Source organism: Vanacampus margaritifer, chromosome 6 (genome assembly GCF_051991255.1).
Source record: "Vanacampus margaritifer isolate UIUO_Vmar chromosome 6, RoL_Vmar_1.0, whole genome shotgun sequence".
Classification (NCBI taxonomy): domain Eukaryota; kingdom Metazoa; phylum Chordata; class Actinopteri; order Syngnathiformes; family Syngnathidae; genus Vanacampus; species Vanacampus margaritifer.
Window position 1 is genome coordinate 7,073,200 of NC_135437.1, and position 26,988 is coordinate 7,100,187.

General features: G+C 38.8%; 1 protein-coding gene across 26 annotated transcripts in view; it reads left to right on the top strand.

The window, feature by feature from the left end:
- ppfibp2b (PPFIA binding protein 2b) overlaps positions 1-26,988 on the top strand; it is a 77,253-nt gene that overhangs the window by 44,087 nt on the left and 6,178 nt on the right. For 6 of the 26 annotated variants that reach the window (XM_077568497.1, XM_077568487.1, XM_077568486.1 and 3 more), the window contains 25 exons: positions 699-812; positions 4,683-4,829; positions 7,832-8,059; positions 8,877-8,969; positions 10,141-10,269; positions 13,510-13,621; positions 13,814-13,846; positions 16,272-16,333; positions 16,426-16,501; positions 16,582-16,664; positions 17,026-17,093; positions 17,176-17,238; positions 17,318-17,378; positions 17,542-17,589; positions 18,879-19,041; positions 20,494-20,526; positions 21,370-21,402; positions 22,697-22,835; positions 22,963-23,082; positions 23,646-23,796; positions 24,288-24,399; positions 24,907-24,995; positions 25,080-25,202; positions 25,268-25,399; positions 25,471-25,659. In XM_077568497.1, coding sequence (XP_077424623.1) covers positions 699-812; positions 4,683-4,829; positions 7,832-8,059; positions 8,877-8,969; positions 10,141-10,269; positions 13,510-13,621; positions 13,814-13,846; positions 16,272-16,333; positions 16,426-16,501; positions 16,582-16,664; positions 17,026-17,093; positions 17,176-17,238; positions 17,318-17,378; positions 17,542-17,589; positions 18,879-19,041; positions 20,494-20,526; positions 21,370-21,402; positions 22,697-22,835; positions 22,963-23,082; positions 23,646-23,796; positions 24,288-24,399; positions 24,907-24,995; positions 25,080-25,202; positions 25,268-25,399; positions 25,471-25,659 — 2,601 coding nt within the window. Of the gene's footprint in view, positions 1-515; positions 606-698; positions 813-4,682; positions 4,830-7,831; positions 8,060-8,876; positions 8,970-10,140; positions 10,270-13,509; positions 13,622-13,813; positions 13,847-16,271; positions 16,334-16,425; positions 16,502-16,581; positions 16,665-17,025; positions 17,094-17,175; positions 17,239-17,317; positions 17,379-17,541; positions 17,590-18,878; positions 19,042-20,493; positions 20,527-21,369; positions 21,403-22,696; positions 22,836-22,962; positions 23,083-23,645; positions 23,797-24,287; positions 24,400-24,906; positions 24,996-25,079; positions 25,203-25,267; positions 25,400-25,470; positions 25,660-26,988 lie in introns of those variants that run through there. The other 20 variants (XM_077568502.1, XM_077568511.1, XM_077568508.1 and 17 more) reach the window with 18 other exon arrangements.

Sequence of the window (26,988 nt, forward strand, 5' to 3'; positions counted from 1 at the left end):
TGAAACTAAAAAAATGGAATTGCAACTGTTTTGATGTGGCTACGGTTGCTTATACCCAAGGTGACCAGGGCTTGTTTTTCCTCCGATTGTCTGTCGACACTTTTGGCCCTTTCAATGTACTCTGTATCTGTAGCCTGGAGAGAAACCTTAATTTGTGTGTTGGTTCTTTCCCTTTTCTTCATCATAGGTTGCTTGAATAATTGTGTATTTCTAACATTGACAACTAGTCGTAGGAAAAAAAGCAAGATTTCATATGTACTGGACATACACTTGTTGTGTACGCAACTATGTTCATGAATTCACTTTAAAAATAGTGCTTTAGGTTTAAAAATGTCTGCCAGGGTGAATTTGATGCGAGTTGAAGTGACAGTGAATCGGTTACTGTCAGAAGAATTCCAAATGCTTTTGTAGGAAAGAGTGTGTGTCTGTCTGTTTACATGTCTGTACTTTGTAGGCTTGGCAGGAGGTGAGTGTCATGCCAAGGGGATTATTGTAAATGTCTGGCCCAGATTCCTGGGTGACAGACTTGCTGAGTAATTGAATGATGTTGTTAAGATAAGGAATGTCATGTGCATAATGTTTGCTTATTTGTTGACAAAACAAGGGTATGTTGTTATGCTAGCAGCTAAAACATTGTATTAAGATGTTGTCTCTCTGTTTATAATTCTGTGTGTATGTCTGAATGTGTCAATCATTAGGTAAGTGTACTGACTGACCAGGTGGAGGCCCAAGGGGAGAAGATCAGAGATCTAGAAAGCTCCCTCGAGGAAAACAGACGGAAACTAGCCTCCACTGAAGAGATGCTGCAACAGGTAACACTCATACTTGAAATCTGCCACATCCCAAAACCTTTTTCCTGAGAGTAAAAAACTATTAATGTCTATATTAACACTCGCACAATAAGTTCCAATAGAATTGTAATTAATAATTGAGTAATGATATAGCCATAATAAATATAGCCAGAACATAAGGCCAAATTATTGGCAGTTTCAATATAATAAAACGTTTAAGATTGTAGATTAATTGTCATATTGGATCTTTCCACTAGTGCTAATTTTATTTTTGATCTCAGTATTGAGGCAAACTTTTGAGCACAGCCAGCTTAGGCTCAACAATACCACAACTGAGTGTACCAGTGAATCTGTTCTCTGTTCAAACTTCTCAACAGACCCTTTGTTCTTCCCGTTGTCAGCAGTAAAAGCAAAACACAACAACTGCATAAATATCCAACCGAGGCATGTTTATCTGTATTTAGCAAGTTTTTTATTACCCACATAATTAAAAGTAAAAAGATTGTTAACGCTCCGACAGTTTTTTTTCCATGAAAAAAATATATTCAATTCAGATGAAAGGACAATGTTTTTCCTTTTTTTAAGAATCAATTCATTCAAAACACAGTATATAGTTTTATTGGAGAAATCATTGTTTTTAACAACTTTTACTGTACCTTTAAGTGACAGGCCACAAAATTATAACTACATTCACCATATGCTATATATTCATAATATATGATGCAAGATATGTAAAAATAAAGAAGAAAAAAAGATAATGTTGTTCAGTTTTCAGTTCCATTCCAACTGTTCTGCATTATAATGGTTATAATTCTAATCACTCATTCATTATCTGAACTGCTTATTCTCAATTAATTATTATTGCTATTAGTTCTTTTGCTTATGGTCTAGTATTTGTTAGACTATGTTTTGCGTTGCTGAATCTGACATATTTTTGTAAAGATTTTATGCTAATTTAGAGCTGCTCGTGCAGGGTGCAACAACCACACATAATTAAAAACCCTTCATGAATCCAACATGGAATTTTCCTAAACACTGTATAAAAAAAAAAATACTACGATTTGTGCCGAAAATCTCTACTTACTGCTTTAAACAATTTGAAAGTGGTATTAAGCCAAAGGAGATTTCAAAGCCCATAATTCAAACTAACACTATAGGCTAGCTCCACCTGCCACTACCAGAGATCCTTTAAACAATCCTCACGAGTTGTGTTTTTTCAAATTTAGAGGTTTTATTGGGTTTAGCTGTAATGATCCACAGCTGTTGTCCTGCTTAGTGGTCATATCCGTGCTGTTTGTGTGCTTGTCTCATTTGACAGATAAAGTGGTGGTAGAATACTGACTGTAACTAATGTCAGGTATTTTCAAAGTAAGATGAAGAAAAAGAATAACAATGATCTTGTTTTTTGTGTTGTGCTTTCTTAGATCTATAAATGTTGGTGAGAAGACAATTTGTTGCATGGGATAGCCAATTTATGGCAGCCGGCTTGTGGGCTATGGCCACAGATTGTGATAAATTGTGTCTTAAGACTGCTGCTTATCCTGCTTTAAGTGAGACTGGTGTTGGCTTGCAAACTAACAGCCAGCTGTCATTACTACGTAAATACTGTGCGTATGTGTGTGCACATTTGCGTGTGGCTCGTGCTCTGGGATAATTTGGGGTCTTTAGCTGTCTGTCTGTGTGTGGCTGTGGTGCTGACATTATTTATTTGCCATGTGCTCTCCATTTGGACCCACAGTGATAAAATACTGCTGATGTGTTTCATATCGACACATACACATGAATTTGTAATCTGTTCAGTTAAATGTAAAACTATTGACTTTGGAAATCACTCATAACGCCACCCATAACACTTGCTTTGCACAAAATCACACTTTAATTCATTAAGAGTAAGTTCTTTTTACAGTTTAAGAGATACAACAGATGTCTGTGAATAGACGTTTCCATTAGGGTAGTCATGAGTGAGATGGATTGGTAACTTGTAACGCCCTCGTATGTGGCCAAGGTTGACACGGTCACTGAACCTCTTCACGAGCCTAGCAGTAACAAAATGCATGTTCATTCAAGAGCGGTTATCGGCCACCACTCATGCCCTGTCACTCTTGCTGTAACTGTCACTTATTGTAAATGTCCCTTCTGCTCTTTCATTGGAAATGTTCCTTTGCTCCTTTTTAGTCTGTCAGTTTTGAAGTAAACAAAGAGGAGCAACTATTTACAATCAGTGCTTGTTGCCTCCGAATGTCAACTCTTGTATTAGTCATGTGTTCATGATGTACCCTGCCTATATCTGCTGGGTTAAGGGTAATGATTGTACCTCTGCACTGGATAAGTTGATAGATATCTTGACTTGATAATCCAAAATGTAGTGTAGTAAGGAAGAGGGGAGCTTGGTTCCATACAAAAATTCCCTCTTCTCCCTTGGGGCCAATAGTATTTCTGATTTTGATTGTGGGAAAGCCCCTGGCAGTCAAAGCATGTCTGCTCCTTTAATGCAAATTGTAAATAAGGATTTAAGATTCTTGGAGACCTGCTGCAAGTATCTAAAAACGAGAAACAAAAATTACAAGCAAATATCTATCCTGGGAATACTTGTTTTATTATTCTAACTACATAAACTCATGCTAAAATGCATTCCTGCGCTGGATCCGTCAAATTTGTGCAAACTCCATGTTTCCTTCTGTAGAGATATCTGTTTACATAAGTGTGCAAGGTTCCATGATGATGTGATCTCACCTCATCGAGTAAGCGCGACGGTAGAACTGCAGGCTTGTTAAAAATAAGCCGCTAGCTGAAGCTATAGTTAAAGTTGTCGCTTGATTATTAAGCACAAATAAAGCACAAAAACGTCTGAGTGATGGCCGTGCTTTTTTTTTTGCGCCCTCGGCGGCCAGGTGACCTTCTTGCGCCAGGCCAATGGCAGGTGCCACGGCACAGGTAATTTGGATTTGTCCCCCACCTCTGCTCAGTTAATTTAACCTGAGCTCCAAGGCAGTGCCCCACAGCCAGTCGCTGCAACAGAGACCAGAGTTATCCATTGCTTAGGATTTTGCTTGCATCATCACAACATTCTGTTTCCGCCGCAACATCCTGTTCCAGCCAAAAGTTTTAAAGTTAAAGTACCACTGATTGTCACACCCACTGGTGGGGCGAAATTCATTCTCCGCATTTGACCCATCCCCTCAGCGAGCGGTGAGCAGCAGCAGGAGCCGCGCTCGGGAATCATTTGGTGATCTAACCTCCCAATTCCAACCCCTTAATGCTGAGTGTCAAGCAGGGTGGCAAAGGGTAGAATTTTTTAGTCTTTGGTAGACCCGGTCAGGGACTGAACCCTCAACCTCCCAGTCTCAAGGCGGACACTCTACCACTAGGTCACTGAGGTGTATAACTTTGTATAACTACTAAGAAAATAGTGGCCTGAATTTTTCATTCACGTCTAAAATATTTTCTTCTCCACCAGCTGGAGCAAGAGATTCGTTATCAGAGGCTTAAAAAAATCCTTGGCCGTTTAAATTAGATTTCAAAAAGAGGAATTGTGATTAGTTTGGAAGAGGAAATGAAAGCAACACTCGTGTTAAGCAACTATGTAGAGAAGACATATGCTTTGTTTTGTGTCCGCCATCAATTTTTGTTTTTACACACATTGGGCATTGGGTTTTATTAATAGAGCCCTTGACTTCCCTGTGTGTGAGTGTGTGTATATTTAGCTTCATAGGGTCTGGGTCCCCATTCTAGCCTGATCTGTCAGTGTGGGAAGAACACTGAACTTGGGACTCTTCGTTCTGGTGTATTGTGTTTAGACATTTACTACAGTATTTGTGTTTTTATAGCTTGCTTTCTAGTTGTTGTTTTTTTACACTCATCTTATTCATTCTATGTATTTGTTTTTCTCAGGAGCTGGTGAGCAGGACATCTCTGGAAACTCAGAAGTTAGATCTGATGGATGAGGTCTCATACCTGAAACTGAAACTTGTTAGCCTTGAGGAAACCCACAACACACATCTACAAGATCCCATGGACACCAACCAGAACAAAGCAGAGGTAGGGAAAGTCTTAATAATCTATACTGTCTGTTTGTATACAAATTTGCTTGTAATATTCCTGTTTTTTTTTATACCTTTAAGTGAATGGGAATCCTGCAATGCTTGTATTTATTCTGCAGTGGACTAAAACTTTCTGCAGCTTACCAGAAGCCTTAATGGGGACCATATGGCTCTGATATATTATAATGCTTGGCACAAATTCCACTTAACACACATTTGCTTGATGTCAACTGTTGTATGGTAAAAATGATACTTAAACCCCATCCTGAACAGTTTCCCTATTGAAATGTCTTTAACCTTTTTATTTCTGGAATGCACTTCCTGGCAACCAAAGAAAGTCTAATTTTACCAATCTGAAAAATATTTTCAGACATCATTTGCACAATGTTTTTCTATAGTCATGGTTGACGTTGAGATCCTCCTTTCACGTGATGAATGGCTGTCCCAAGCACTCATTTATAGGAAGCCAAATGCGTCAGCCAAATTCTGAACAGACAAGCAATGAGCAGAACGCCCCCACTCTGCCATACTCCCCATTCATAGGCCCTGTCTTCATAGTCAAAGGTAACAATAAAAGGTCTGTCGACACATGCTTTAGTGATGACACTCAACCAGCGCCAACAGTGTTACAGCAATATTCTTCAGCGGCGTTCAGCCCTATTCACCAATACAAGCTTCTTTTTTTTAACTCATGATTGTTCATAAGTAATTAAAGGCTAAGGTTTAAGTTAACACAAAGATAGCAAAAGTTTAAACATTTTAAACATTTTATGAACATATTTTCAAATGTTAGCAGAACTGATGCTGCATTCTCAGAAAAAAAAAAAAGAACTGATGCCGCATAGTGCAAAAACAAGCAATGAAACAAGCACAGAGGAAAAGGATAGCGTGATTGCGCCGTCTAGCATTAGCAATACTTGACTGCCATTAGCACTATTGTACGCAGTTACTCCTCATTAAAGAGACAGTGTGTAGAATATTTTTATTTTTCAGTTTTCATTCATTTTAAAAACCCACTATTAATTTCAACGAATGTTAACATGTTTGCTAGCATCTTTCTGCTACAGACACTATAAGGAGAAAAACTTGGCAAACATAATAATTGATGGGAGGCATGTAAAATGTGGTCTCTCTGAGACACCGTAGTGTGTGTGCTTAAAAAATGCACACCTTCGAACTTAGGCTGTTGCATTCTATTAGTTCACCACCAGATTGCACTACATTCTACACACTGTTGCTTTAATAAATGAAAGAAAAATATATGTGTGTGCCTATGAACCAATGGGACACATGAACTGAACTGAAACAGTTGACCCAAACCATTTTTCTAATCCGTTCCACACCTAATGTGTACGTGTGCTTGTGAGTGCCGACTCCCACAGTGGCAAGCAAGGTGACAGCATAGGGAAGAAGCAGCGCGAATGATTGATTATTGATGATGTATGTGAAGAAACACGCATGTATTGAGTCCAACAAGGAACCACCGTGTTCATTTTATTCATCGAACATTTACCTGCTACGTCATTTCAGAGGCTTGGTGCCTAAAGTCACATGCAGATGTATTTCAAGCAGCTCTTACCGGTTCAGTTTTGTTGACATAGGATCCGGAATGTGATGTCATTTTTTCCCAATATTGGTATGATAATTATGTGTGTCCCACATCCCTAGTTATAACCTTTTATTATTATTTGTCAAATTGATGTCAAGATTACCAAACATTACACTTTTATTAATTGATACATGCAATATCTGTAGTTCTGAAATAAAATGTTAAGATAATTGTTGTTGGGACTTTGGCACAGCTTTTACACTGGATGCTCTTCCTGATGCAAGCAACCCATTTTTTTTCATCAGTGGAAAGGCAGCGACTGGGTATTGGGTCACTAGCCAAGAGTCAAACACCGTTGGCTTGAAAGGCATGTGCCACTCCACTCTGGTGCAAAAATGTTAAAATAACAATCATTTAAAAATACTTAACTAAAGTGGTACAGAGAATAGATGGACAATGCCGGTAATTTGTTGTGGATTTAAGTCCCCTCATTTGTTTCTCTGCTTTTGATGAATCGTGATTGTGCTAACTTATTTTGTGTTGTGAGTAACACACAAACACTAACATGTGCCTTAACCAATACTGTTTAGCTGTTTCGCTTGTCTTGTGTGGAGTTTACACATCGTGACACCCAGCTGCTCTTCCAATCTTCCACAAAGCCTCACTTGTAGTGTGAATGTGTGTGAATGTTAAGGCACCATCACATGGCATCCACAGCCATCGCCAGAAGATATGTTGGCCAGCAAATGTCAAATTTGCTCTTCCAGGTACACTGGTCACCAAATAATCAAGTGGTGAATGATGTGGAGGTTGTGCAGTATTATTAAACATAACTTGAGTGTTTGTACTTATGAATATGTATGGCAAAAGTGGGACTTTGATTGCAACCAAAATGCAACTAGCAGTGCATACTTTTACTGTGCCTTTAGTCTTTTTGCACAAACTAATTTTCCAGGTCCTGTCCTTAACATTTGACACTCAGTCTCGCATGTAAAAGTAAAAATAAAAATAGAAATCACTGCTTTGGAAAAATACTAAATAATTCTTGTTTGTTTATTTTATTTAGTTATTTATTTATTTTTACTATATCTTTAGTTGTGTGTGTTTAATATATTTAGTGACCATTGGAACGGTTTTGGGGATTTGTGCTTATTTAGAAAATGGATGGATGGATGGATACTTTTGTGTGACTGATAATTTTTTCACTTCAAAGAAGCTTTCTGTTTCAAATTTTAAGAAGGAAACATGCCGCAGTTTGTTTATCTCACTGACAGGAAGCAGGTCACCCACAGTTCCCAGGGTTGCTTAATGCTTGCAAGCAACAATTCCATGTCTCACATTTTATGACCTTGCAACTGACCGTTTCATTCGTATTTTTCCTATCTCAACAATTTCCTGCTCTACCACCACCCTTGACTTGTGGGCCACGGTTCATGGGTTGCTCCTTCCAGTGCGTGGTAAATCTCATCAGTGAGCTCCAGGAGCAGATGTGCAGGTTTCAGGAGGAAATCAGCACTCGCATTCAGGAGAAGCGGGCCCTGGAAGATGATGACGCCCAACGTGGAGAGCCACGTGCCGACCAAGCCCGGGGTCACAGCCCTGTGGTCATGCTCAGCGACACAAACCTGAGCCCGTGTGGTCCCGCTGCTTGGAATCACAACGGCGGACTGACTGCAAATGTAGGGAGACTTGATGGATGACTGTGTCTTACCGTTTGTTGCCCCCCACCCCCCACCCCAAATCTCCTTGCATCTTCGCCTCTCTTACTGTAACCAGTCCAGGTGGTATTTAAACATTTCCAACAAATCAAACTAACAACTTTTGTCATGTCTGCAGTGTTCAATTCTGTAGGATGTTGGGGTTGAGAGGTGCTCTAGTTCTAGCAGAAATGGAGACTTGGTTTTTCACATGCTTCCCTTCCATTTTTGAGCTGATGGCAAATTGGCTGTGGGAACTCCAGCAACAGTAACACTTGCTATATATAGTATTTGTTTTCCACGTCATGGTACCATATATGGGCATCTCTCCAACTTTAAAGCAACCATGTGACTTAACAATAACTTTATTTGTTGTGTATTACTTGCATGACAGAATCTTCATACTACTTCATGAGAAAGTGAAGATTGCCAAATAAAGATGTTATAATCTAGTAAAAGCTGTTGACCTGTAAACTAGACATTACCATTGATGTTTCTGATGTGCAGCCTCTTCATCTTCGTATCGGTGCAAACTTCCCCCTCTCTTTCATAACTGCACGTGCTGGTGGCTGTTTGCGGGAAATTATGGTTCCTATATTAACCACAGTTTCTGGCTGGGGAGACCTTTACAACTGCAATGAGTGTTAACCTTCTGTTTGAATCCTCTGCCATCTTAGCATGTGCACAGTTTGGCAACAGAATTACCCATCTAATTTGACAGTTTTTTCCCCACCCCAAGCAATAAATTTGTAGGTGAAGTCGTTTGAATGACCATTTTGGGTTCATGTTTTCTCTGCAGGATTTATTGCAAGAACTGAAGCAGCTGAAGAATAAAGTGGAGGAGCTGGAGGGAGAGAAGGGACAGTATGAGAGGCAACTTCGAGTCACCAAGGTACAGTGCATGCGTCATGAACAAATACTGTATCAGTACTTTAAAATATAAAACTACAACACAACCAATATTAGTAAAGGGCAAAGTCAATAATATGTTTTATGCACCCCCACTAGTTTTGACATGGTATTCTGATTTGCATTTGTGGAGTATGAATTAAGCAAAAAAATCCTCCTGTTTTGATGCGTCTAAGGGGGCGGCCATTTTGTCCTGTACTGCTACTTGCTGTGGACTGAAAATGACATCACAGTACCTAAGGGCTCTGGTAAATGTGACGCCATTTTCAGTTGACAGCAAGTGGCAGTGCAGCACAAAATGGCCACCCCGCTGAAATAGCTAAAACGGGAGGATTTTTCTGCTTCTCTAACATTTTACAAACAAAAGACTAAGACTAGTGGGGGCACATACTGTACATACTGTAAGGAACATTTTGACTTGACTTCCGAGTTAAAGATTATTTTTTATATAACACAACAATGGATATCTGTGAGGAAGAGGGTCAATTTTTTCAACAAAGCTCCAAAAGCAGTCTAAAAATGTTGTGCAATAACAATGAAAAGTCTTAATACAGAGATTAAAACATAGTAAGTAAAGGAATGGTAATACTGTAACCTTTTCTGAAAGAGAGAAATAAATGGTAAATAATATTGTGGTCAATCATTTTGGCAGTGACTAAAATGTATCTCGTAACTTTGCTGCTTCAGTTTTGCTTCAAATTGCAACTATGATGAATTCTCTGTTGGAATTAATTTTGTGAATTCACCGTTAAAAAAAAAACCTAAATGAAGTTCTGAAGAAGGGTCAACAGTATAAATGTTTGTTTTCACAAATCTCATTTATTTTCCTTTAAAATACTTCTTGTTATTGTTTTTCAGCGTATAATAGGAATGTTTAAATATGTAGAAACGCTACAGCAATAAAGTAAAGTTAGGGCAACAAAAGTTAACTGCATGTGAAATCAGCCCACTCCCACCTAACAATTTTTTTGAGTGCCACTGCATCCTCTGTGCTCACATTGCGTCCTTCTCCCCCTCCTCTCTCCTGTACTATCTTCTCTCTAAACCCATCCATGCGGCCTGCTCTCACTTTTCTCTCCATCTTGAAATCTCCCCCATCATTACCCTCTTCGCGTGTGCGTGCATGTGTGCGTGTCGCATTCTCTCCCCTCTAGCTCTCTATCTCTTACTCTCTGCATGTGTGTTACCAGTCGCTCATGACTCAGCTCTCCAGTCTCAAGCTGACTGTGGGGCACACACAGCTGGAGAAGCAACAGTGGGAAGAGCGATGGCGCAGCGCACAGGTGCCTCCTCTTCCTCTTTTTCTGACTCCTGCTTTTCTGCCTCTATTCCTTTGTTTCCTTTTCAACCTGCCTAAATAAACTGCACCCTGTGCTCCCGTATGCGCTTTTCTCCTCTTTCTAATCTTTAAAAGGTTTCAAAATGCTTTTTATCGCTTTACAACATAAAACCTTCTTCTGATGCTTTTTCATTCAGAATATATATATATATATATATTTAAGGTGTTTCTTGGTGTACAGATGTTGAGAACTGAATTTACAGTAGTCATTCCACGTTACCCAAGCATTTTTTCCAATTTCCATGGCAGAGGAATTCAAGCAGAAAATAAAGTGTGACCACCATACAAACGGCATGGTGTTCGAGCAAACCGGTTACAAATGGCTGCTAATGAAATGACACAGCAAAACCCACTAGAGTACTTTTTAAAGCCCACATACTCACATAAAGCAAATGAATTCCACAATGGTAATTTATAACTGACCAGTTTATTTACTGAAAATTAATCAATATGTAATGTGTTATCTTTGTGATCAAACATAATTATTTTAGAGGAAGGAAGAAAGTTAAAAACAATTGTGAAACTGGCCTAGTCAAGAAATGGTACTCTGAACAGTAAAGCTTTGAGGCAATCATTGCAAACAATTTATTTTACACTTAGTTGTTTTTGTTTTTTTCTCATGGTGTATATGCTACTTTTTTTCTAATTCTCTAATAGTATTGAAATAAATAGAGAAAACTATGAATGTAGAATGCAGTACTGCAATACTCTACTTACAGTTTGGGAACTTTCGCTAATATCCAAATACGCCACCCAGACACTGTGCTCTTTTAAGACTTTTGGCAAACAGCCAATGTGCCAGAAGAAAGTTCTGACACTCTATGAGAAGATAAACCTCCTGCATATACATACAATCATATGGAAAATACTGCTCCACAGTTTTACCGCCATTATGGCATTAACAGGTGTATGCTACAAATGTCAGGATATGGGGATTGCTGGCCAGTAGTTTGTTTCTATTTGTTTATTGTTTTGTTTTGGCTGTTTGTTTTGGGTCATTATACTCTTTGGAGGATCATTGACCTGCAGCTGACATGGGGCAGTACGGCCTGTTTGTTTTTTAGCTATTTTACTAGGGACTGCACTCACTCCTAAAATCTTAATTCGCTAATGGTGCAGACATCAGCAAAGAAATGGGGTACCGCAAGATATAAGTCACCACACTTAATTAATATTCATGAGTCTAGCGAGAGGGTCAAACTCGGCCGACCAGTCATGCTAGACGCATGTAAACAGTCTACTAGCGAAATGTCTACTGCGCTAAATCTACTAATTCTGTCTGAGAATGATATCCCTGGTGCCAAATTCACTGGTATAGACGTCAAAGAACATGCAAATGTTCAATTAAGGCCAGCAAAGTGAAGCCTTCCACCTTCATATGTAGTAAACATTTTGTTGGGGCCATGCATGCATGCTCCTACAATGACAATCCTGCCCTGGCCATAGACGTCCCGAAGAGGTAAGTGATTGTCTTTATTATTATTATTTTTTGTTTGTTTGCCGTTTGGGACTACCCCGACTGCTGGACGAGAAAAAATGCTAAAATGGCGTTGCCACTGTTGTTTGGACCTGTCTTTCTTACTTGCCTGATTTAATTTTTTTATTTTATTTTATTTTTTGCCTTTCATGCAGCTGTGACATATGAAAATGTATCTAGAGGGCCTTTTCTGAATTAAGAAAACAGGTTTATAAGCGGGAAGGATATAATAATTGAAAGAATTGAGGTACAGTGAGTTTTGCTGTTTGTGCCCAATAATTTTTGGGTAGCATTTCGATTGCTACACACACAAAAAAGCAATACAAAATTACCCCCCAATAACTATCAAAGACGTAAGATATGACAGGCAGGGCATATGGTGGTAAAGGAAGTATAGCTTGTTGAAACTGGAGAATGGCAGTGTCAGTTGTGTAAGACAATGTTTTGGGGTAGAAAAAAACTTTTTCAGCCCTCTATACTCAAGCCATCTCCTTAAACTGCTCTTTTGGTCGTCTATACAACTACAACAAGAGTCGTTTCTGCAAGTTCCATAACAGCTGTGTTTACTCGGCATGTTTTTTTCCCGGAGATACACGAGAACAAAACAAGGACTACTTGCACTGCTCGTCAATTAACCGGCTTCATTTTGACCTCCTTCCGGTTCAAGCCGCTGAAGCCACGTGTCCTTGCGGTCTAAAAATAGCAGTCGTGCGATACCCCATTCCGGTTGGATGCATAACCTAATCTGACGTATTCACGAGGGTAAAAATATGCATTTCCTGGAAAATAGATCAAATTGATCTTAAATAGTAAATGGAGAAGACTTATACAGTAGCGCTTTGTCTACATCACACGGTGTCCTTAGGGTTTCAATTATTTGAAAACGTACAGTAATATTATAATCAGCAGATACACTCATCTCCAGAATAGTTGTTCTTTTAAGTTTCAGGGTTACCTTAAATAGAATCTCGCATTGTGGCCTACGGTAGAATCTGGGTCGGTTATTGCACACTTTAGTGTTGTAAAATAGTGGTCCTTGCGGCAAAATCTTGAGTGCTGGATGGGTTAGCCTGCATGCTACAAGGTACAGTAGCTAGCTACACATACCATAGATATGTTAGCTATGAAGCAAGCCATGTGTTTGGCTCCAATATGTTCATTATAACTCAAATCGGTCTTTAACATAGACACTATCGCAAGACTCCCCACTCAGAATAACGGCTCTATGTATTGATATCCATGTCAACGACTGCGAGCCTTTTTCTAAATGATCGCTTAGTATTTCAAAATGTCTTGCACAGCTTGGCAACTTGTTGCGTTGTTGGCATTTTAACTAACGACCGGGAAGAAAAAAAGTCCCTGGATCAAACAGTGTTTTTGTTTGTTTCACGTCAACTTGTGTTCCTACATGGTTTAAATCTGCAAATGTCATAGAAAGTGGACTCAATCTAAGCAGTTTTTATGTAAACAAAATGCAGGTTTTGGTGATGTCACACCATCAGAATACGCAAATTATGATTAGATTTTTGATTTGCCACTCAAATGAATGTCCAAATGATCACCCATTTGTGCACAGCATGATATTTTACTGACAATTGTGTTTTTTTCTTTTTCTAATGGAAGCATCCTTACAATTCTATCCATGTGTGTACTCAAAGAGGTGGAAGACTGACTTGATGAATTTATTCTGCTCCTCTGCTTCCACAGGCTGAAATCTCAGACCTGCAGCAGCTCCTTGCCTCCAAAGATGCTGAGATCGAATGCCTGCAGACCCAACTTCTGGCCAGAGGCAGCACAGCCAATGACAACGCAGAGAGAGGTACATGCTGATGTCAGCCTGACTGTCACATCAAATCTGCAGTTCAAGGAGAATGTTGTAAATGTGGGCGAGTGTGTGTGTTCGCGCGTCTGTCAACTTGAATTACTTGTCTTTCAACTGACTGAGCATCTTTAACAACTTTGCCCTCCTATATTTGACGTTTTCTTGACTGTATGCTGCCCTCTGCTGTAGAGGAGGTGTATATCAAACAGCTGATAAACAAATGTAAGGCACAGAGTCATTGCTCTCATTTCCATTCCGCTCATCTGTCTGTTGCTCCAACATAATTTCTGTCTTTGTTGTTGTTAATTCTTTATGTTGTAATCACAATTCCAATGAGGACGTTTGTAAACTGTGTCAATGTGACTATTTCCCACTAGAGTCTTGACTTCTGTGTAACACATTCTCCTTGTAAATATCAAGGAATAATTTACATTTCCATAATGACTATAATAGGCATAATATCAGAATATTACAGTTACAGTTGGTTTGACTTTAGGCCACTAACTTCTAGTGGTGTAATACGTTACTGTACTATCATGGGAGCTGTGTCTAATATTTAACTTTTGCTCTCTGTATGTTGTGGAACAGTTGACAACACCACTGCACTACCACCATAGTAATCAACATCATTATATTGTGGAAATTGTTAAAATTCTGTGGCTGCTCGGTGTGAATATGCAAATCGAGCCATTTGGCTTTAGAGAAGGGCTGTTTTTTTTTCTCGTCCCCCCCCCAATCAAATCAAATACTCAATATTGAATCGATTTTCCTTTTCAAGCCCAATATCAGTTTATAAAACCATCCATCCATCCATTTCCTAAACCGCTCATTCCTCACAAGGGTTTTGCTTCGGGCAGTAGGCAGAGTTACATCCTGAACTGGTTGCCAGCCAATCACAGGGCACACAAAGACGAACAACCATCCACACTCACAATCACATCTAGGGACAATTTAGACACTCCAATTAACCTACCATACATGTTTTTGGAATGTGGAAGAGAACTGGAGTACCTGGAGAAAACCCACGCAGGCACGGGTAGAACATGCAAACTCCACCCACAGAAGGCCGAAGCCCAGATTAGATTTATAAATCCATGAATTGATTATTTTACAAATTTTTTCCCCATTAATTCTTAAGAAAATAGAATTAGATTATGAAAATATTTTCATCTCATCCTCCTTGCTGATGTCAATGTTTGTGTAACACTTAAGTCATTATAACACGTGTTACATTTATTAATAAACTGAATCATTTGACCAGTTACTGCCTCCGCAAACTTTACTATGAGTTTTTAGCATGTCCTTGACATTTAACTCATTTGCTCCAAAAAACGTATGAATATGTTGTGTATATTTTAAATGTTTTAAGTGTCCCAAATACATATTTATACGTTTTTTATGCTAGAGCATACGCAAGGCTTTGATGCAGCCTCTCAACCACAAAGAACGGTTGAAGAAATGGTAGTTATTACAAAAACGGCCAGAAGATAGAAGCAGAGTATAAGAGATCAACCAGGGCCATGTTGAAAACAAACTGATTTCCACACAGTTTTAAACAGATTTGTGAATGATGATGAAACTTAGCTATATTCTAATGCTAATTGCTGCAAAACGGAAACATAGAAATGTACTTTCTTTCCTGATGAAAGAAGAGACTCTAGTTTTACTTTTGGTAGGTTCCATGTTTTTATAGCAATAGAACACAATATTCTGTGGGCCTTGCAAAATCAGTCAAAATCCAGTAAAACAGTCTGGAGCAAAGGGGGTTGCTTCAGTAAAAATGGCTGGGAGTGAATGAGTTAAGGTGTTCAGTAAGTGAAAATCATTATGAGATATGGGCAGGGTTGGGAAGGTTACTTTTAAAATGTAATCCGTTACAGTTACCTGCTTAAAAAAAATATGTAGTTAGTAACGTAATCCAAAAAAAGCTCTTTTACCCACAGTTTTAAACCAGATTTGTGAATAATGATGACATATAGCTATAATCTAATGCTAATTGCTGCAAAACGGAAACAGATAAAAATATACAGTTTTTCCTGATGAAAGAAGAGACTCTAATCTTTCTTTTGGTATGTTCCATGTTTTTATTACAGTAGAACACAATATTTTGAGGGACTTGCAAAATCAGTTAAAATTCAGTAAAACAGCCGGGAGCAAAGGGGGTTGCTTCAATGAAAATAGCTGGGAAGTGATTGTGTTGAGAAGAATTGATGTGCCATAATTAATTAATATCGGATGGAATTGAAATGAAACGAATCGGAACAGGGAATCAAAATCAAATCCTGTGAATCTAAATCGAATCAATTGAGGAAATTAGAATCAATACCCAGCCCTACTTTACAGGTGAATAGGAAGGTCGTTTTCATCCTCTACAGCCTGCATGACGACATTAACACAGTCTCTGCCTCGTGTTGTTTTTTTTGAGTTAACGCCACCCCCATTATGAAAGTAATTTCACACTTGATTTTTGTCTCTGATGACAGGTAGTTGTGCTTCCTGTCAGCATGCATTGCTTTGTTTGTTGCGTCATATTAGCATGGTTGTCATGTCTCCCACAAACATCTGGTCAGGCACTCATCAGACGCTTTAAATGAACTTGACATGAGCTCATATGTATGAAAATAAGTTGCATGACTCATGTTTTTAGACCACGAATACCAGAGATTGAAGGTGGGCATGGAGTCTCTTTTGGCGTCAAACGATCAAAAGGTAATAAAGCATAATTTTTACGCTTTGAGCGATGAATGATTATAACTGAAATATTTTGACAAATCAAAATCCTACCTGGTTTGCATGAACAGACGCGCCGTATTAAGGAGCTGACAAATCTGCTTGGCCAGTATAGAAAGATTAATGAGCTGATGGCGCTCACGCATGGTAAGAATGTCAACCACCATATCGCTTAGTGAGTGAAAACGTGCACGTGTTAAAGTATTCTTTTCTCCTCCCTTAACTAGGAAGTAGTGAAGAGGAGCTGAGTGGCAGTTTGAAAGTCAGAGCCATCGCACACAAAGCCCACTGTGATATGTACAGGTCAGAGGTAAGGTCACACAGCATCCATTAACCTGTAAACATTTCAAATTGCTTTGTATTCCATCACACAGAAGAATTTTTCTTTTTCTTGTTTTCATATAAATTTTTCAGGGGAAAACGATATAAATCTACGATATAAAGATGGCAAGGTTGCTTGTGTAATGGTTCATGTAGCTGACTTAAGTGGAGCTGACATGGGATCAATTCCTACTGAACCCGCTTTTCACAATCACCTCGTTATTGACCGCCAACTTGTGCACAGTCGCCCAACTTTCACCTTTAGTCTGCTGGGAATAAGTGGAAGAAAGTGGCATAGAAACCGGACGAACATTTTAGAAATAGCAACAAATGACTTTGTTTTTCCATAGATGTCATCAAGAGGATCTTCGCCACTTATGTTGTCCTCATCACCTTTTCAGAGAGAACTGGATTCATGGTATACATTCACCCATTGGGATATTGCACTTCCCGCAATGTACTGTGGATCACGGATATAGATTAAGTGCCATTTACTTTAGTTTTCAGAACTCTATGGACTTGTCACTTTCAACTGACGATACACACCTCTTAAACGGATTATGGTGAGGATTCACTGCTTGGCTTTCATTGTTAGCATGTACAAAAACAAAGATAAGTTGAAAAGATTTTTTTTTTCTCCAGGCATCAACGCAGGTTGCAGTCAAGCAGTCTTGAGGAATTGCAGAGCAGATCTTTACAAAAGGTTCTCGCAATGTATTACTGCTTGTTTGACTGCCATTCTGCTGTTAATCTAATTGAACTAATCAATACAAAGCATTGTTATTGTACTTGTGCTTCTTTTTTAACATGCTACCTGATTTTGTTTTTTATGCTTGCATGTGTGTGTGTGTTTGTGCGGGTGCTAGCCTGTAGAGATCCTGCCAGATGAACTTGAATCAGACGTAGGGGGAGAGGTACTGGTCTGCGGCATGGCATAACACAATCTAACAGGCTGCTTCATAAACAAACAGAATGTACATTCATGGTTGATTACATAACACATTCAGGTCTACAGGGGTGTCAAAATTAGTGCGTTAATTTTGAGTTGATTTCAAGTTCTTAACGCCATGAAAAAAAAATTACGCGCGATTAATGACCGCCCCTTACTTGGAAAGCCTGTACTTGCGGAATTCCAGTTGCAATGCAGCAGAAACGTCCACGTCAAAATTTTGCAGGAATATATTTAATAATAATGCATAAATTTGTGCAAACTGGGGTCAAGTTCTATTTTACAATTTTAAAAATGTGCAGGATTTCATAAGTTACTTCATGTTAAAGATTAGATGTCTCTTAATATGAAAAGAAAAATAGACTGAGCTGTCACCAATGTCTTACAAATGCAATTATGCCATCTAGTGGTAATCAATATCGCACTCATTTTTTACAGTACAGTACATCTTTTTAATTTTTTATTCAATTTTATGAATTATTATGAAATTACTGTATTAATGACTAAAATATGCAGCCATATTTCTATTAGTTTCAACCCCCCCTCCCCCCACACACACTTTTATGTCCACAACAGTATGAAAATTTAGGGGGGGGGGGGAATTATTGTACATTTTGAACAGATATCAAATTTGTGTTTAATCGTGAATTAGCTATTGAAGTCATGCGATTTAATTATGATTAAAAAATGTAATTGCCTGACACGCTTACTATTTTTAGACAAATACTGTAAGTAGAAATATAAAAACAGAGATATGCTCTGCAGTGGAACTGTGAGAGAAGAAGAAAACAACACACCCCTTCTATTAACATATACTTGATGCAATATTTTTTACATTTGACAGCACAAGTTGGTAAATTCCCTTTACATAATGATAGTGTATAATCCACATGAAGTAGCTGTCAAAAATGTTTAGCATCATGGCTGCCTCCTAGCTCTTTTTTTTTTTCTGTTGGCCTTTCTCCTTGTATTTCCTCCTAGCCCCAATGACTTTGATGCAACATCCCACATGCACCCTCCTGTTATGCAACAGAGCAGAGCACAACATCAAATCATGGTCATGATCAAATGGGATGTGTTGTGCGCTGACCAAAGGCGAACACTTGACATATATTTGCAGTCATCAGAATTAGCATAGAAGCTTGTTAACCACACATCAGAAAGAAAGCTCTTTGAAACACTCTTGAGGCTATGGCAGCTGATTTGACCACATTTTGAGCTTCCCATTGAAAGAAAAAAAATGTCTTTTTGCAGAATGTCCACATGGAGTTGAACAAGTACCAGACGATGCCAGGGAAGCTGTGTCGAAAAGGTGAGCTAAGGACCAAGCTGCATGGTGACAGAGAAAGAGAAGACGAGTATTTATCTCCAGTAAGGCTCTCACCTGTCCATAGCCACAACCAGGACTACAGTCTAAGTGAGCTTCCACAGCTTTGGTTTGATTCTAACTGCTGTTTGCCACTTTCAATTTTAGATTAGCTTCATAAATATTTTATAACCAATTTGTATGCCATACTATGTGAGTGGGTGCCTAATTCCTATTTAATGACAACATCCTTATTTTTTTTTGTACTATCACTGTATTTTTAAGTGACCCATATCTGATCATGATTTTTATTTACTGAACACCTTAACTCATTCACTCCCAGCCATTTTCACCGAAGCAACCCCCTTTGCCCCCGGCTGTTTTACTGGATTTTGACTGATTTTGCAAAGCCCACAGAATATTGTGTTCTATTGCTATAAAAACATGGAACCTACCAAAAGAAAGATTAGTCTCTTCTTTCAAAAAATTAAATTTCTATCTGTTTCCACTTTTCAGTAATTAGCATTAGAATATAGCTAAGTTTCATCACAATAACAAATCTGTTTAAAACGGTGGGGGGAAAATATGTCTTGCAACATGTCCCTGGTTGATCACTTATACTCTGCTGCCACCTGCTGGCCGTTTTTTGTAGTAACTACCATTGCTTCAACCGTTCTCTTCAGTTCCGAGACTGCGTCAAAGCTGTATGCTCTAGCATAAAAAAATCCATAAAAATGTATAAATACATCTTTGGGAGCATGGTAATATTTAAAATAGAATGTATATAAGTTTTTGGGAGCAAATGAGTTCAACATCTTGCATGTGCATGCACGCAAAAGACAATCCATCATTTATACAACTAAAAACGTTATGAATTGATGGAGTTTAACCGCCTTAAAATATTGTATGAAGCCCATCATGAAATTTTACCAGTTAATATACAAACCAAATAAATAAAAAAGGGAAAGAGAGTACAAATTTAAGAGAACCAACTTTTTTTTTTTTAAACCTAAACATAGAACTAAACAAAAAGAACGATGTATTTCAACTCAAGGTGTCAATCTGTGGAATAATTTGGACTGTAAAACAAAATATTCTCAGCCTATTTGTTTTTGTTTTTTTTAAATGTATAAAAGCACAGCTATTGCAAACATATATATATAGCACAAGGACACACAGTTGAATTATTTAGAATTATTTTGTATAATTGTTATACTGAAAGGGTCTTGACCGCTCGCTTTCATTCATTTGTTTTACTTCTTTCTGTCCCCTTTAATTTCTTTTACTTTACTTTGAATTTCAATATTGCTTTATATTGTCTTTTTTCTTTAACAAATGAATGAAATAAATTGAATTGAATTGAATTGAATAATAAATGGTGTCAACATCGACAGAAGTAAAGGATAATAAATCAATTGGTAATATTGCTCAGGTTTGATTGCAGGTAACTTCTGTCTTTCACCTAATTGTGGCTTCAACGTGTTTTCCTCTTGTGCTCTGTCCCATCCTCCTGAGCCTGCTTTGCTGTTGGATTTTTTCCTTTCCTTGTTTATCTGGCTACAGTTCGCTACCGGAGCGCCAGTGCTCCAGTTTTAGGTACGGTATGCTCAAGTCGCTACACCAGAAATCCATCGTCATTAAATCATTTCACAAGCAAAGCCCACTTTGTATTCTATCTGTTATTGTGGGGGGATGCGTCCACAGCTCAGAGGCAGATGTTTTCATTAATGTCATACACCTCGAAGGCAGAGTCTTCTGCAATGCCAAAGCAACAGTGTGTCAGATGGCTCATTCCAGAAAATAGCAGACTCCTTCAAAAAGGCTGAGCTGGAAGGTGGAGGGGCCGAGGGCTCCATGCTTTAAAGATGTGTGTGCATCATTTTAAGTTAAGTATCCCTAGTAAACAAACAAGCATGTGAACTGACATCCCGCTTGCTCTCGGTGACTCATATGGCGTCATCTCGGTGTCAGTGTGGGGCAGGATCATGTTGAGGAATGAAAAGGAATACATAAAAATAAAAAAAACATACAATTTAGGAGCTAGTAAGATAATCAAAGCTACTGGAATTTATTCTCGCACCTCCCTTGTTTAAACTCATGTTTTAGGCGGTGATGATGTAGCAGACAAATTAAGGGCAAACACCGCATGCAGGTGTGGCATGACCTAATTTTTCTAGTGTTTGTACATGAACATACATATTGCAGACAAAGACTTGTCCACAGATAACAATGCAGTTGTGTCTGCTAAATAAACATTAATTGCATACTTGTTAGTGAGTCATTTTGATCAAGTTAGCACTGCAGCATTGCACCTGCCCTAAGGCTCACTGGTTTTCTTGTTTGCACAATCAACATATGAAGTCTTTTGGAGGCGTGACTAATGTCTGGTTCTGTTTTCTTCTCACTGTTTTCTTCTCACTTTTTACTTACCTGGCTCAGGATCTCCGGGAAAGTATGATCTTTATTATACTGGTGGGTATTGCATAATTCATCTATGCACCACTGTTACGCATGGAAACATGCACATAAATAAACTGCTTTTCATTTCATCATAAACTAGCCATTGTGTTGCCATTTATTTGGTAGGTGATCAGCGCATGCTGTCAATAGGACCGCAAAAAGAGTCCACAGTATTTGTAGTTGTTCTTGCAGCCAATGTGGGAGCCATTCTTGCTCAGTGACTGTTGCTGTGCATGTTCTGTATGTGAATGGTTATCTGTTGCAATGCGCCATTTCCAAAGACTGGCAACCAATCCAGACAGTAGGCTGCCCTTCGTCCATGGTCTGCATTCTCTAGAGTATATTTTACTCTAAACAGAGTCTATTTGGTTCTGCTCCAAACAGAATAAAATGTACACTTGGAAGTGAGTAATATATTCAGAGTAAATCTTACTCAAAGGATTTTGATTGTGTACGAGAGAATTTGCCTATCCCATGCAAAAAACATATTGAAGATTTTTCACTCAGACATTTTTACAAGGAGAGATTTTGACTAAGTACATTTTACTTGTTTATTTTATTTTGTTTTAAAGAAAAGTTATACAATGGTTGAGGAACAAACTCACGACCTTCAGCTTGGGAGTATGCCACCTGAGCTACGCCACTCCTACTTATATCCAAAAGAAGACCAAAAAAATAGATATTCCATCTGACACAAGCGATATACCAACACACAGTAGAAAGCTGCATGGCTCAGTGAGTAGATTGTCTGACTCCCAACCTGAAGTTGTGGATTTGTTTACTCAACCTTTGAGTGGCTTTTTTATTTTTATTTTACTCTCTTCCAAGTGTACATTTTACTCTGTTTAGAGCGGGACCAAATAGACTCTGTTTAGAGTAAAATTTACTCTAGCGTGTGTGGGATATTCTCCAGCTTCCCTGAACAAAATAAGTGCTAGAAAATGGATGGATGACTACCAAGAAACAAAAAAAAAAACTTCAAAATGTGCTGATGATATGATTGTAATGGACAAACCTCTCGAATGACGCACTCCATGGCTCTAGAGTAACTTTTTTGACGAGGCCAGTGCTTCTCAATAAAAAAAATTAACGCCCTTCCCTCCCAAAGACGAAACTATGCCCCCCCCCCCCCCCAAAAAAATCTTTGCCACAACTACAATTAGTATCATTTGTCTATAAGATTGTTACAAGAGGAGCTAATAGTCTCTGACAAAGAGAGCGCCACTGCCACCTATTGTAGTGGATGTGCAATTACGCTATATTCTAGTATGTAATTTTGCTCTTTTTGTTTGTTCTTGTCTGATAGAATGTTCAGAGCAGTTAGAAGAGTGTATATTGTCAGACCAGCAGTCTCCTCTGTCATCTGGATTGGACTCTGGGCAGCACTCTCCTATTTCACCTGAAAACAGGAAAAGTCAAAGAGGCATAAAGAAGCTGTGGGGGTTGTAAGTATCGCAGCAAAACGGAGCATTTGCTCAATTCTACCACATTTCTTCTTGATGTTTTTGATTGTTTTCAGTACTTGTCTTCCTCATCGTAAGTTCTTTTTATTGTTTTTTTTTCTCTTTGCAGGATTCGTCGTAGTCAGTCAGGTAGTCCAGTCCAGATACATGACCCCGAGCTTGGCGATTTCAAGAGAGGAGGCCCCAGAAGCACAACTGGACCAAGACAGGCACGGTCAGGGAACATACGGTGTGAAAAACAGTCAACTTCTGTTACTTTACTTCTGTAGTTCAATTTTAACAAAAGGTGAATTATGATATTTAGACCATGTTGTCCTGCTTTTTTTGTTTACCACCAAAATTTTGATTAATATTTATAATCTTTTAAAAAGTGAATATGAGAAAATTGTCCTATTTCCTGAGCTGGGTGAAGTCTTTAAAATCAATCTTAAGTATTATTATCTATCACACACATTGACTTTAATTGATAAAACCATTAACCATAATCTATTGTAGTTTACATTTTATATTATTTTGATCAACATTTAAAATAACGTCACTGTCCTGTGAAAAACCTTTAAGTCCATTTTTGTCTTTTTTTTATTTATTTAGATTTTTATGTTTATGGGATGAAACTGAATGCAGACATCCCAAAAAAACGTTAAAAATAAATAAAAAATGGACATAAGTATTTTTCACATGTCAGTGACGATAATTAACATTTGATAAAAACATTTAAATGTCTCGCATTCTTCGAGAGCCTCCTCAACAGCCTATCCAATGAAAATCTTGTTTCTCCAATTTGAATCTCAGAGATCTGAAGATGCATTTTTCTAAATGGAACACAGAGCAGGTGTGTGAATGGCTTGAGGACATCGGACTGGGCCAGTATGCCAGCGTGGCGCACCAGTGGGTCAGCAGTGGTCAAACTCTACTGTCTGCCACCCCACAAGACCTAGAAAAGGTACACACGCACACGTGGACAAAATATTGTTGGTACCCTTCTGTTAAAAAAGAACAAAAGAAACGTTCAACGTGGTCACAGGAATAGCTTTAATTAATAAATAAAACAACATGAAAATTGTTGTTTTTGTGAGTACTGTGGGTTTTTCTTTGATTAACAGGTGTACCAACAATGTTGTCGCCTGCACATTGAGCTGCCAGGCTTCTCTTCTGCACAGCATGTTAATTGTTTTTATTTGTAGCTGTCTCTTCGCTCTCGTCGTTTGTCAGCTCACTTGACATTTCGTAACACCTGTCTCTGATTTTCAGCCTGCTCTTTAGTTCCGCCTTCAACAATGTCACGTCATCTTCCTCACACCTCCTTACGCTTCATCAACTGTCTCTTTCATCAAGATGCTGTTTGTTTGTTTTTCCCTATTGCAGGTGCAGTTTTAATATGTCAAACGTATGTCGCTGTGACAAAAAATGAATTCTACCTTTTCCTATCTGTAGGAATTGGGGATGAAAAATCCATTGCACAGGAAGAAACTCCATTTAGCAATCAAGACGTTTAACAGCAAGCAGCACGAGAAATCTGCCGAGCTCGATTACCTCTGGGTCACTCGTACGTACAAAAAAACGTTATCTTAGTGACAATAACACTGGGGACATCATTTTTGCAGAGTTATGTCTGACAGCTGTTTTTAAATGATTTGTGGAATTGAAAACGGATATCACATCCTCTGTCCTCTATCACATCAAGCGTTTTTAGGCTATGGGATCCCCATTTTCTTCAAAGTAAATAAATGTATGTATGTATGTAAATAAACATAAGATGGAATAGTTACAAACTTTGAAAACTTTTTTTTTTAAAAAGAAACAGACAACAAAGAAAATAGAACCCATGGTTAAACAGGCACCAATCGTAATCAGCTCTTCGTACTACAGCTAATAAGTGGAATCTTGCCTATCTGGAGAAATAATTTGATGTGCTAGAAAAAAAAAAGTGAATGCAATTTTAGAATCAGAATGCCACTTTTAGTTTGATCATCATAGAACGCAACAGAATCCCCGCCAAATTGTTCCGCAGTGTACTTGACATGCAATTAATGTGAATTGTGATGTTCCGAAGGCTGGCTAGATGACATCGGCCTTCCTCAGTATAAAGACCAATTTAACGAAGGAAGAGTGGATGGGCAGATGTTGCAGTACCTCACTGTGGTAAGTTCTATGGAAAGTGAAACGGCATAGTATTAATGTCAAATGGTTGTAAAACCACTTGATGTTTCCATCTCTTTGTCTCAGAATGACTTGTTAGTCTTAAAAGTGACCAGCCAGCTTCATCATCTCAGCATCAAGTGTGCTATTCACGTGTTACATGTGAACAAGTTCAACCCTTACTGCCTCAAGCGCAGGCCTGGCACCGAGGTCAGTACCGAAAATGTGCATATTGCTCAAACAGAAACAAACGGAAATTCAATTCTACTCTGCAGGCTCACAACCAGTTTGCTCCCAGTGAGGTGATCCAGTGGTCCAATCATCGAGTCATGGAGTGGCTCAGATCTGTGGACCTGGCAGAGTACGCCCCGAACTTGCGGGGCAGTGGAGTTCACGGAGGACTAATAGTGAGTTTGCTCACGCGTGGAGTTGGGACACAAGTTTCCCCGAATGAACTTTGGTGCCTCTTTTGTAATAGATGCTGGAGCCTCGGTTTAATTCCGACTCGCTGGCCATGCTGCTTAACATCCCTCCTCAGAAAACGCTGCTGCGACGCCACTTAAACACCAATTTCAGCAATCTGGTGGGAGCGCAAGCCCAGCAGGAGAAAAGAGAGTACACAGAGGCGGTCAGCTACACGCCGCTCAGCATCACTGCCAAAGTCAAGGTGAGATAGTAAGATGCAAGTCAAGTGTATATTACAGAATGGAGGGGAAAAAATGAGTCAAAAATCGTTATGTAAAAGGAATCCCCTTCCACTCCACCCCCGTCTTTCATGTTGCGTGGGAGAGAAAGCACCTTTATCCTCGTCGCGTCAGCTCAGTTTAAGCTCCATGCATTTGCAGTGTGATAATAAAGTGAGGCCGGAACTTTTCTGCTCCTCCTCACAGCCGCAATCCTCTTCACTAGAAAGGAAAGAAACAAGCACGTAACTGGAACTCATGGTTGTCCCTTACATGACTTTGGACACTTTGCTCCTAACCTCTTCTGCTTTAAAAATACATTTATTTTTATAGAATACACTAGTAGTGGCACTGCAGAGTTGTTGTTACCTCCAGCAACGGACGTCGGCTCACTTCGTGTACGAAATATTGGTTCCGGCTCTTCCGGGTCGCGCAAATATGTTTTTTAAAATTACTGTACAAAGTATTTTGATGTAAATATCGACTTTAACGGTGAAATCCGATTTAAGTCGAAATTCGGGTTACATCGCCAGCGTAGGAACGGAACTCCGCCATAACTTGAGGACTCCCTTTTAGTCTATAGGTTGTGTGTATGGAGGTACGGAGGTACAAAGGTGTGTTCCACCACCAACGGGAGTAGAGAGTGAAATGTACTGGTCAGGCCAATAGAACATTTCCAAATGAAGGGAAGTTTACAGGACAAAAGAAACGCTAATTCAGCAGAAATGTTGGCGCTCATTCACCAACAATCTGTTGGATTAAAATTCTTCTCTGTTCTTGACTGTTCCAACCTTGTGTGTACTGCTCGTGGCAACAAGTCTTGTCAAACTAGCCTAATGCTAACACATGATATAAATACAATAGGTCAGCTAATGGTTAGTGTCTTTGTGGAAGTGTTGTTATATTTAAAGAGGAAGTCCACCTTAAACATTTTTTTTACAATAATATATTATATATGACCTCACTATTTTAAACATGGCATTCTGATTAATATTACATTTGTGGAATATGAGTTATGAAGCAAAATCCAGCCATTTTTATTCATCGCAGGGGGCAGCCATTTTGACACTTGCACAGTCGACTGAAGATGACATCAAAGTTGCTCACCTGTTTTTTGAAGCTGAGCTGTGATTGGTTGTTACCTAAGACCTGGGCAACTGTGATGTCATTTTCACTTGACAATAATTGGCAAAATGGCCGCCTTCTTATATTTAAAAAAAAAACTGCTGGATTTTGCTGCTCAACTCATATTCCACTAACGCAATATAAACCAGAATACCATATTTAGACTTGTGGGGTTGAATACAAAAAAT